This window comes from Syngnathoides biaculeatus, chromosome 19 (assembly GCF_019802595.1).
Source record: "Syngnathoides biaculeatus isolate LvHL_M chromosome 19, ASM1980259v1, whole genome shotgun sequence".
NCBI classification, from domain to species: domain Eukaryota; kingdom Metazoa; phylum Chordata; class Actinopteri; order Syngnathiformes; family Syngnathidae; genus Syngnathoides; species Syngnathoides biaculeatus.
The window spans coordinates 15,779,000-15,790,817 of NC_084658.1; the positions used below are offsets into that span (position 1 = coordinate 15,779,000).

General features: G+C 51.5%; 2 protein-coding genes across 3 annotated transcripts; one reads left to right on the plus strand and one right to left on the minus strand.

Annotated features, from left to right (window-relative positions):
- Window positions 1-5,302: 5,302 nt before the first annotated feature.
- On the minus strand, window positions 5,303-9,757 carry LOC133492644 (neutral cholesterol ester hydrolase 1-like). Of its 2 annotated transcripts, XM_061805129.1 has the most exons (5): window positions 9,039-9,757; window positions 8,277-8,499; window positions 7,774-7,843; window positions 6,953-7,124; window positions 5,305-6,883 (listed from the first exon to the last, which is right to left on the minus strand). In XM_061805129.1, exons 1-5 carry the CDS (start codon window positions 9,171-9,173, stop codon window positions 6,263-6,265), a joined length of 1,221 nt encoding a protein of 406 aa, XP_061661113.1. In that variant the 5' UTR covers window positions 9,174-9,757; the 3' UTR covers window positions 5,305-6,262. The 2 variants fall into 2 exon arrangements, with proteins under 2 accessions (XP_061661114.1, XP_061661113.1); XM_061805130.1 differs by lacking the exon at window positions 8,277-8,499 and having other exon boundaries at window positions 5,303-6,883; window positions 9,039-9,172.
- A 193-nt stretch (window positions 9,758-9,950) lies between these two features.
- emc9 (ER membrane protein complex subunit 9) lies at window positions 9,951-11,690 on the plus strand. The gene is made up of 5 exons (XM_061805132.1): window positions 9,951-10,411; window positions 10,775-10,851; window positions 10,942-11,011; window positions 11,093-11,187; window positions 11,510-11,690. The coding sequence occupies exons 1-5, from the start codon at window positions 10,217-10,219 to the stop codon at window positions 11,688-11,690; spliced, it is 618 nt and encodes a 205-aa protein (XP_061661116.1). The 5' UTR covers window positions 9,951-10,216.
- Window positions 11,691-11,818: the final 128 nt, after the last annotated feature.

Consider the following 11,818-nt stretch of genomic DNA (forward strand, 5'->3'; position numbering starts at 1 on the left):
TCATCATCATCCTCATCATAAATCATCAATCCTCATCGTCATCATCATCATCAATCATCATTGTCATCATCATGACTCATCATTATCGTCATCATCATCGTCATTCTCGTCATCAACCTCATTGTCATAAATCATCAACCCCCATCATCACCGTCATCATCAATCATCCTCATCGTCATCATCAATCATCATCGTCATCATCAATCATTAATCATCATCATCATTCGTCATCATATTCGTCAGCATCAATCGTCATCGTCATCATCATCAGGGGGGTGAGCAAATCAGAACAAAAACCCCAATTTTTTTTTAAAGAAAATAGAAAAAAAAATTATATGTATAACGATGAATAAAGTCCTGTTTTGCAACTAACATTTTTTTTTCAGAAAAATTTGAAAAATAATATAAGTTAATTGATTCAGGAAAGAAAATTCAAATTTAAAGATTTTTTTTTTTTTACCCCTAAAAGTCACTTTTGAAAAAAAATAAATAAATTGAAAACAAATTTTGATGTATTTTTCAAAAGATAAATGGGCAATGTTTTAGATTATGTACAACATAACTTTACTGTCGTCACGTTGTTGCGGTGGGCCGACTGGTTGTTTTCCTTTTCATCGCCGCTTTCCAGGCCGACCGACGCCGGAAGCGAAACCCGTCCAAGAGTGGAGATCGTTTGGCGGCGCTGACGGGACGCCAGTGGTTCTGCGTTGCCCCCCCCCGCCGCAAAAAATAAAAAAAAAAATACAAAAAATTGAAAGCCGCGCTGGACATCATCTGATAACCTTTTCTCGGCCTCGTGCCAAAGTCGACGCCCTGTCGTCAATATCGCACACTCGACTCGGGGGGTGGTGGTGGTGGTGGGGGGGGGTTTCCTGTGTGCACGCCAGGAAGCTGACAGTTGACCAATCGCAGCGCAACAGACTTTTGGGAACTTTCCAAGCATTCCCCCCCCCCCCCCCCCCCCCCGCCCGAACTTGCTTATTGTATTGACAACTTCTTTTCTGTGCTGTTTAATTTCACACCAGGAATGCGGACGAAAGTTCGCAGCCAAACATGAGGGGAAAAACAAGAGCCCCAAAAGTGCGGGGTGGGGTCAGGTGGGACGGGGGGGGGGGGGGGGTTGTCGGACGTCGGTCACGTCACACCTTCGCGCGTTGACATGTCGGCCCTGAGAGGCCGTTGACATCATCGGAACAAATACTTCATCCTCGCACAAGCCCCCCCCCCCCCCCCCTTGACATTTGCTTTTGGAAACAAAACCACTCCCTTGACCCTTGTGAGGATAAGCGACTCAGAGAATGGATGCATTTCGCCCCGTGCAGCCCAGCGAGCCCGGAACGGGCCGAGCGTGGAGTCTCGGTGCCCCCCCCCCTCCCCCAGCTCACTCCCACGACCCCCCCGCCGCGTCAGGAAGAGCGAACAATGTGAGCCGCGGCCCTCGCGATAAGATTCTCCCCTGAGAGTTCCTCGCGGTCGCAGCTTTCCTATCTCAGTTTTCTGCTGCTTGTTTTCCTTGCCGCCGCCGCCTGTTTTTTTTTTTTTAATCCCCCCCCCCCCCCGCCAAGCTTCATCTTCTGGCATCTGATTAATGGGTAGGGGGGGGGGGCGTGGGGGTACACTTAAGCCCCCTGATGTGTGGCAGACATGTTTGTTTTCAATCAGTGAGAATCACTGAAGCGCGGCTGGATATCTTGTTGCTCTTTTAGTCGACCGGCGGGGGGGGGGGTGCGGAACCTTCTTGGGGGGGGGGGGCATTCAAGACCCCCTTCCACACACACATTCTTGCACTGGAACACTCACGACATAATTCAGCCAACACTAAGCGTCAAGTGTAAATCAAAACAATCCTCGTTTATAAAGAAAAAAAAAAACACGTCTGTCGTGCAGCACCTGGAAGTCAATCAAAAGTTAAAAGTGAATCATAACATCCACAAAATATCTTTCCGCTCACACACGACTTTTTTTTTTTTTTTTAATATTTCAATGTTTAAAACCTTCGCCAGACTAAATATTTTTCCCAGGCTCCGTTTTCAACGTTTCCACTGAAAAAGCGAATTGAGTCGGCTTCCGTCCCGCTCAATGACATCACAAGCTCCGCTTTTATCCCCTTGCGTGAGCCACGTTTTGTTCTCGTTGTTCAGCTTTTTGCCTTTATTGCGAAATTTATTGTTTGGCGCCAGGACGAACGACTTGTTTATTTTTAAAATCCTTTCATTTTCATTTCCGAATTTATTACAGTTCGACAACTTTTATTGGGAGATTTTATTGGCGGTTAGCCGACTTCGAGGTTGAAACGTCGATTTTGGGGCAGTGGGTCAACTCGTTGTTTGTTTGTTTTTCAAAATAAAAGCTTTTTTTTTTCAGGGAAACCGCATTTTTTTTTTATTTTTTTGTGAGCTGGGACGGTGGGCACGCGAACAGTCAAACAAGAAGTCGGCGCTTTTTGTACTCGCTGACAGCACGAAGGGCTTCGAACAAGCGCTCGCGTCGCCGTGACTCCGCCCCCCCCAAGCCCCCCCACCCCGCCCGCGGTCGGCGGCCAAACCGCAGCGCAGGAAACGACCTTCAAGCCGAAAACAAATCAATAATCCTTCTGAAGACTCCGGCGTCATCTTCGCCGAACATGTGTGGCGCACATGCCGACGCCGGCGGAGAGCATGCCGGGAAAAGTCCCCAGATGCGCCGGGACCACGAGAGCATCCGGGCCTCGAGGTGGGGCGGGGGGTGGCGGGACCGGACCCGACTGTCAGGTCGGGTGAGCGTCTCCGATGTCCGGGAGCTCGGACTTGATCCGGCCGCCGCAACTACCGTGAAGGAAACTTGGGCTGTTTTCCTGAAAACTAGTTTTCGGGGAAAAGTCCTCCAACCATCCCGGCCACTTGGTCCAGGTCTTCTGGGGAAGGTTGGCCGTAGGACAAGATCTCCTCGCTGGGAAAGGTCCAGGGGCAAGGCGTCTTAAGCAGATGCCCAATCCGCCGCAACGCTGACGGGCATCACTTGACCTCAACCAGAGACCCTTGCAACGGACGTCATCTTGTTCTTCGGGTCAGGACCTACAGCTGGTGGGCTCCGCGTGGCGGGGGTAGCAAAGGCCGGTAAGTACATCCGACATTTTCAACTATCTGTTAACGTCTCAGTTATTGTTCAGTCAGAACCTCAAAATCTTAGACCGTGGTCCTCATTGGGAAAACCGTGGCCTGCCCTCTCCGGGTCGGGGATGAGATCCTGCCCCAAGTGGAGTTCAAGTGTCTTGGGGTCTTGTTCACGAGCAAGGGAAGAATGGAACGAGAGATCGACAGACGGATCGGGGCAGCGTCTGCAGTCATGCGGACTTTGTATGGGTTTGTTGTGGTAAAGAGGGAATTACGTTCCTACCCTCACCTTTGGGGATGAGCTCCGGGTTGTGACCGAAAGAACAAGATCCCGGGGTTTCCGGGTTCTCCCTTAGAGAACGGTTGAGAAGCTCGGTCATCAGGGAGGGGCTCAGTGTCGAGCCGCTGCTCCTCCGCATTGAGAGGAGCCAGATGAGGTGGCTGAGGAGCTGATCCGGATGGCTCCCGACGCCTCCCTGGTGAGGTGTTCTGGGCATGTCCCACCCAGGAGGAGACCCCGAGGACGACCCAAGACACGCTGGAGGGACTTCGTCTCTCGGTCTGGGCTAAACCCGTTGACCCCGTGACCTGAGCCTGGATTTTTTTTTAATGATGGCAAGAATACATTTTTGAGAACCAAAAGTTCTCCATCAAATAAAGTTTTATTTTTCTGAAAAATCCGCCTTTTTAAAGAAAAAAAAAATTTCCAAGAAAATTCAACTTGTGCTTTTCACAAATACATTTTCATTTTCCATAAAAATGTTGCAACAGTTCCAATAATGTGTTGCGCTTGTTGTTTGACAAATGTCCTGAGGGGGCGGTGCACACAAGTAATCACTGTTGCCCCCCCCCCCAACTCCTCTCCCATAAATTTGACCTTTCAACATAAAACAGCAGCCATATTTGTTTCATCACAGAACACAAACGCCACATTGAGCGCGGCTGTGAAGAACAAAAGCAAATCAGCGGCGGCGACAAGTTTGCACGTAAAGAAATGTGACACATCAAAGGCGCGCCGTCGTCTTGTTGTCGTTGCGGTTTTTGGCGGGCCCGCACATGCGGCGGCGGCGCATGGGAGCGCTCCGCCGCCGCCGTAAAGCGTCCGCACATCTGAAGGCCGCGCTCGGCTTCCCGCCCGCCGGCTCGTGCTGACCTTCGCCGCCGCGAGGGCGGTAGTTAGCGTAAACACGCGCGGGTGCCAACGAGCTCGCGCGACGACACGCAAAACGCACGCGCGAGCTCCAAACCCGCCCTGGGTCGGAGCAAATCCCAGATGAACCGAATCCACGTTTTTGAACGCCGACATCAAAACAAACGTACCCATGAAAAGAATTGCGTGACATTAAATCATCGAAATGAGAGGGCGGGACGGCGAGGCTAGCGATTAGCAAGCGGGCCTGGCACTTCTGACGCTCGCTTCTTCCAGCTTCCTCTGCGGCGTCGGACCGAAGGCACGCGAGCCTTGCTGGCTTCGCTCCTGACCAGGAACCGGGCCGCGGCGCGGGTGCCAACGTCGCGAACAATGCTCCGACGCCCCCTTTAAAAAAAAAAAAAAAGCTTGTGACTGCCCACAGAGGGCAGCGTAGCACTACATAAAAACCTCATCACCTCACTCCAGCATAGTTCCGCGCCACGTGCTGCCATCCAAGCAAAACTCACATACTAAGACAGGGATTTTGTACGGAAAACAGCAGAAATGAGACTTTCAGTGAGGATCCCCCACCCCAAAAAAAAATAACAACTGCAAATATGCAAAGTTCACACCACAGCGATGCCGTTCTTATAACGATGATTATTATCATGATTACGGGACAAGCCTAAAGCCCCAAAACAACAACAACAACAACGAGGCACGCACAATATTGCGGCCTGGAGGTGTGACTTTCCGGTCAACGCTTTTACGAGGTAGCGGAACAGAACGTTTCGGACGCCCGCCGACGATGCGACAGGTCGCGACGGCATCGTCGGGGAGCCGGCGACGCGCTCGGCACGCGCGTCGCACGTCCGCAAAGGGCGCGAGTGCGTGTTTGGCGGGCGGGGGGCACGTTTCGCCGGGCGACCCGGCCCATTGTTTTGTTTCTTAACTTGGCCAGAGAGCAGGAATGAAAGGCAGGAAGTTCCCAGTGATCAGATCAAACCATGGAATGCGTCAATCATCGTCTTTGGCTTCTTTTTTTTTTTTTTTTTTTTAAAGTTGGAATCGCTATTCTTCCGTTTTTCGCCCCCCCCCCTCCACTCATCCATCAATCCACGAAAGACGGCTTTACAACCTTCTCTCCATCTTTTCTCTCCCCGGAGGCCAAAGAATGTTCCGGCCGAGCGGGCGCCTTTTCAAAATGGCCGAACGCAACCGTTTGGGCTTTGGCGGGCGCGCGCGCGCGGGAGGCCGCGGGGCGGTGCGCGAGCACCCGCCGTTTTGCCCCGCACCCAAAAGCCACCTGCAGCTCGCTTTCCTTTCGACATTCATTGTAAATAGTCGTATTATTGACTCTGTGAACAGAAATAAATACACGGTGCATCTCAACTAAAACTCATAAAAGTAGTCATTTTGTTATTACCCACATATTACCGTCTTAAAAAAAAACTTGAACGTTACAAAAGAAACAAGATTTTATGGAAATGAGGTTAGAAACTACTTTTATGTTGAAAGAATCTGTTTGGCTTTTGGAAGTATTACAATGCTGAAATTAATGAACGCTCCTAAAGTATTTGTACGTGTCGAGGTGGACTTGATGTCACTGATGGTGTAGCGGTACACGCGCCTCCCTTTGGTGCGGGGCAGCGTGGGATCGATTTCCGCTCAGTGATGGCGTCGATACTGGCCCTGCGACTGACTGGCGACAGTTTCAAGGTGGAGTTCGCCTTTCCCCCGAAGCTAGCCGGGACAGGCTCCAGTTGTCCTGCAACTCTTGTGAGGATAAGCGGCTTGGATAATGACACGACATGAGATGCACCTGTATATAACACTGTTCATTTTCCCTGAGTTGTTGGAATATTTTTTGCCAACGGGTGCTCTCTTTTGTCTCGAGCACCCGCCCCAAAAAAATGCGTGCGCACGTGCCTGGTTGTGGTGGCGTCGCCGGCTCGACCCGAAAATTTTTTTTTACCGTCAATTTCCTGAACAAAAGCATTTTTAAAAAATGTCAACTCTAAATTATTCCGGTCTGGGCTCAGAGGTTCCGGTCCAGCCAACGTACGAAGTTGTCGAGGGCCCGGCGGCCCACGGCGGACAGAACCGGCAGATGCGCGAAGGACAAGCAGCCGTGGAAGCCGTCGTCGTAGTGGTCGGAGGTCACGCGGACGCCGGCCTGCCGCAGGCGCTGCGCGTACATCAGCCCGTCGTCGCGCAGCACGTCGAACTCGCACGTCAGCACGTACGCGTCAGGCGTCTTGCGCAGAACTTCTCGCTCCGCCAGCAGGGGCGCCGCCCTCGCGTCCAGCAGCGCCGGCACCCGCGCCAGCAGGCCCGGCGAGCCCGTCTCCGCCACCACCGGACGGAATCCCTTCTTGCGCTCCGCCGGGAGCAGGGCGGTCCAGTCCAGCCGGGAGCGCACGTCCGGGCCGAGGTCCGGCTGGCCCGGGGTGCTGTGGTTGTTGGCCAGCAGCGCCGGCGCCAGGGACGGGTCGGCGCCGAGGTAGAGCAGCCAGAAACGGGCCATGACGGGCCGGAAGAGGATGGGCACCGCCCGGTTCTGCTGGTAGGACGGCGTGTGGAAGTCGAGCGCCTGCAGCACCGGATAGATCAGCGCCTGCGCCTTGAAGCGGGCCGTCACGCTGTCGTCGGAGCCCAGCTGCGGACACGCACACGAGATTCAAACCCGGAACCTCTCATTTTGCTGTTCATTTTACGCTTGGGTCACCTCCTGCGCGACGGCCGCCGCCAGGTTCCCCCCCGAGCTGTCTCCCGACACGCACAGCCGCTCCCGGTCCAGGCCGTAACGCCGGGCCACGTCCTCGGACAGGAAGGCCCGGGCCGCCGCCAGCGCGTCGTGGTACTGATCCGGGAACACCGCCTCCGGGGCCAGACGGTAGCTACGGCGACGCCGCGGTACAAACGGGACGCAAACAGGAAGCCGCTGTCATATTTTCGCTGCGTTGGATGAATTCTACATTTTCTTCCCGTCATGTTTTTACCCAAGATCGGAAAAGTGTGGTATGCTGGCGCCATCTAGTGGTGCGTATAAGAATCACCTAATTCAATATTCACCGTGTACACGTTACAGTGAATTAAACATTTTTTTTTTTTTATCCAACAGATTTTTTTTTTACCAGTACAACTCAATTTGACTTTTTTTTTTTTTTAGTTCAACACATTTGCATTTAATAAATTGTTTCAAAAATAATTATCTAGATATTATTGTTGAAAAAATGCTAAAAATAATGACTATACTACACTCAAATGCAGTGTTTTATTTCCGGTCATGAGGTATTTTTTTAGGTAAGCAGCACTACATTAGATGAACAACTATATAATAACATAATTAATTGTGTAATATACTGTATGTATATTATATATATATATGCACTGTATTACAAACAAGCCCAGTAATGTAAAAATATCCTGTGTATAGATTTCACCACGCCTTTTCTATTTATGCACAGTTTTCCAAATATGAACTTGTTTTTTTTTTTTTTTTGGGGGGGGGGGGGAAATTCCGAAGAATTGTTTTAAAATACTTACTCGACGGAAATGACGACGGCATCCAGTTCCTCTGCCATCTTGCGGCACATCAGGTCGTACGATCGCATCCCTGCGGCGGAGGAGCAGATTTGAGTCAAAATCCTTCCCTTTGTCACTTCCGGCTCACTCGCTCCATTTTTGTAAGGGGCAACAGCGCCCTCTGTCGCCACCTCGTGGCAACGACACGGGCACGCAATGACAATTTCGCAATTCCCGCTGACCAGAGACCCGGTTGTTGTTTGTAAATAATTCAATAAACAATAAATCCGTACAATTTCTACAAGCTGTGTACAAGTGAGGTGAGTTTGAATATAGTTTACTCACGCAATTTATGTCATAAACATTATTGGTGAACTCAAGATTGTATTTTTTCCCCACATCATTTCGACGCTTGTGGTTGTCTCTCTCTGGTCACGTGACACTCTTCAATCAAGCCGAGATTCGAACCCACAACCTGGGAATTGTGCAGCGGGCACGGTACCCGCACGATATCGACGACTCACGCGCAGTGCCCAGCGCCCAGCCTCCGCCGTGGAAGTAGACCACCCCCCTTTTGGGCTCGCGGGGCCCCGTGGACAGGAAGAGGCGGGCGGGCACGCCGCCCAGCTCGCCGTCGCTGACGTTGACGCCGGCGCTGGAGCGGGCCTCGGTCGCCTCCGCCCACGACACGGCCCGGTTGAGCAGGTGCGCCTGGTGGCACGCCCCCAGCGCCTGGGCCGCGTCGCCCTGCGGGTTGTGGGAAACCGGGTGGAGGGGTCGAAGGTCACGTCAAACAATCACCAAGCGTGATCTTGCAACGACTTCCACAGAAAATTATCTAAATGTAAATATATATATATATATGGTATATATTTTTTTATGACCTGCGCTTGGAAAAAAAAATCTTGTCGTTGTCTTTTAAGCTAGTCAGAACTTTACCGCGCACATAAGAAGACTGACACGATTTTCCAGTTCTTCGCAGCTTCTACGTCACACGCGGCAACTTTACCAACATAACACGCGTCGTGGGATCTTTGCATACTTCCATATTAATAATAGCTGCACAAGTATGTATTGCAAACAAGCGTTGGGCGTGGCGTGACATTTACATTCCAGGTCGAGCCTTAAAATGAGGTCATAAACGTGTTTTGTTTTCATTCTTTTCTCCCATCTACTAATTGTTCATTGTGAATATTTGATCGAATCACAGCGCAATTTAAATGGATTTTTACAATTGCGTGATAATAACAACATTTTGAACGCGAAGCTGTCCTGTCAGGGCTCACCGCGCGCATGAAGCCCCGGAAGAGGGCGTCCAGCAGCATCAGTTTCCACGGCTCGCTCACTCCGCGGGGCAGCGGCAGGTACACGTAGTAGGCGGCCGCCGACAGCAGCACGGCCCCGGCGAACCGGAGCTTCATCGTGAGGATGTGCGGCCCCCCGCCCGGGGGTGGGCAGCCTCACCGGGTCTCAGGTTGGCAAAGGCGGCCACCAAAGGCCGGGCGATGACAGCGATTTCGAAATAAGAGCCCAGGTCGGGGTCCGGTCCATCGGCGGCGCAAGGGAGCGATTAAACGACGCCAGGTCCATCTTATTTTGAAAACCACTCCGCGGAAGTTGCGTAGCCTTACGTAACGACGTTGGAACTGGGAAATGTAGTTTTTGGTGGCGTCGTGTTGATAAATACGACGAAATATCTTGTTTTAAAAAAATCAAAACAAACATCGTATTGAGTAAAACTCAACAGCGCGTACGATAATCATAAACACGAAGATGAAACGTTCGCTTTGTCATAGCTGGTCCACTTCCCTTTGATGACAATAAAAAAATTATTGAGGAGTACTTCCTCCAATCAGATAAGAGAGTGTCACTATTTTTGAGTTCAACAGCCGAATTAATCCTTGACACCAGTCGCTAGAGTTTAGTTAATACTTATGAACAGTACGATATTTTCAACTTTTATTTATTCTTTATATTTGATCTCTTGTGTTTTGATTTGTCGCTTTTCCGGTAGAGATTTTTTTCCTCCAATCAGCTAACAGCATGTCACCGCGTTGACCAATGATCTTGAACCGACAAGAAAACGCATGACAACAGGAGACGCACCGCTGATTGAAAAGTGTCTCCTCCAATCAGGTAAGAGGCTGTCACTACATTGGCCAATCATAGCCCTATGTAACAAAACGAACAAACCCCTAGCATCGGTTGAATGGTGGTAGCTTTATATCGACTCGCAAACAATTTAATTTTTGAGGCTATAGCAAAAGAATCCTTACATTTATTTCCTAGTTATATCTACATTATTTTCGACCCTAAACCTGCATTGGGTGCCTGGAATGAGCGTAGATGCTAATTGTTGTAGATCACCATTAGTGGACGGCTAGCAGTTTTAGCGAGCTACTGTTAGCCTCGCCGTCGTCCCGTCGCCATTAGAGTGATTTGAACCTCGAAAAGTCGCGTCGTCATGGGCGAGGTGGAGCTGTCGTGCCGTGCGTACGTCAAGATGTACCTGCACGCCTGCCTTTCCCCCCGCTGTAGCGTCAACGGGCTGCTGTTGTCCTCCGGCCCGGCAGGGGGCGCCGTCTGCGTGACCGACTGCGTGCCGCTGCTGCACTCGCACCTGTCCCTGGCGCCCATCACCCAGCTGGCCCTCACACAGGTAACAAATTAGTTTTCCCCACATACGGGCTAAGTTTTATTTTCGCTGATCAGAGTTCACTGGCAGGTGAAGTTACATCCAACCAAAACCTGAACTGTTCAGCTTTTAAACACTGGGCTCAGCAGCCACTGTGGCTAGAGGGTTCCCAGAGCTACTAGCTACTCAGCAGTTTATCTTGCCGCAAATTTTCCCTCATCAAAGTCCACCTGGCACAGGTCGAAGATATTTTTCTTCATAGAAATACATCTGGGCGTTACAGAAATGTCCCCGATTGAAATAAAAACGAGTATTTACCCGCAAGTGCTGTTTGGCGGGTGCTAATGTCAAACACTGGTCGCGAGTTGTAAATTACGGATGTTCCAGGTAGACGTGTGGTGCTCGCAGACGCGGCAAAGGATTGTGGGCTACTACCAAGCCAATGCCTGCGTGTCAGACAGCAGGTGGGTTTCGGGCCCACGGTCAACCCTCAAACGTCCACGAGCAAATTGAGTTTCCGACGTCTTTTTGACCTCTCCGAATTTTTTTTGCAGTCCGACCCAAGGAGCCCTGAAGATCGCCGATAAGATCGCCGAGCAGTTCGACGGCGCCGTCCTGCTCATGGTTAGTCCGACGGTCGGCGCGAACGCCGTACCTAACGGTGTCCTAACGCGACGGGATGTTTGTGCGCCCCCCCCCCCGCAGCTGGACGGCGGCAAGATGTCTCCGGACTATCGGGTCCCTCCCATCGTCATGTACGAGCGCAAGGACTCGAGATGGACGCTCAAAGACAAGCACATGTAAGGAGCTGTAAGATTACAGCGGACCTCCATTTTGTTTGCGGGAGGGGGGGGGGGGGGGGGCGCGTTCCACACACCAGATATAGATCAAAAAAGAAAATATGTATCGCGCTAGGGATAGGCAATTATAGGCTAACCCGCCCGTAGGTGCGATCGCGGGTGCGGCTGTTCGTCTCCGCGTGTCCCGCGATTGGCTGGCGACCAGTTGCCGGGATAGGCTCCGGCACCCCCCCCCCCTCCCCCTCCCCTCATGAGGATAAGCGGCAGAGAACAGGGACGGGTGCACCCATTTGAGTGACTATATTATGACGGCCCCATCCAGGATAATGCTGAGGCAGTGGGAGGAGACCCGGGCGATCGCCGGCCAGCTGCTGGAGTCGGGCGACCGCTCGCTCCTGGTGGATTTTGACAGCCACCTGGATGACATCACCAAAGACTGGACCAATCAGAAGCTCAACGCCAAGATCGCCGAGCTGGCCTCGCCGGCCAATGGGAACATCTAAGCGCGGGGGGGGGGGGGCGGGGCCTGTGAAGTCACGTGGTTCCCCCATCCGCCGGGACAAAAAGATTATACTGTAGAAACATTTTTATTGTATTTTTGTTTGACAAACAACATAACAAATCAAGTTTG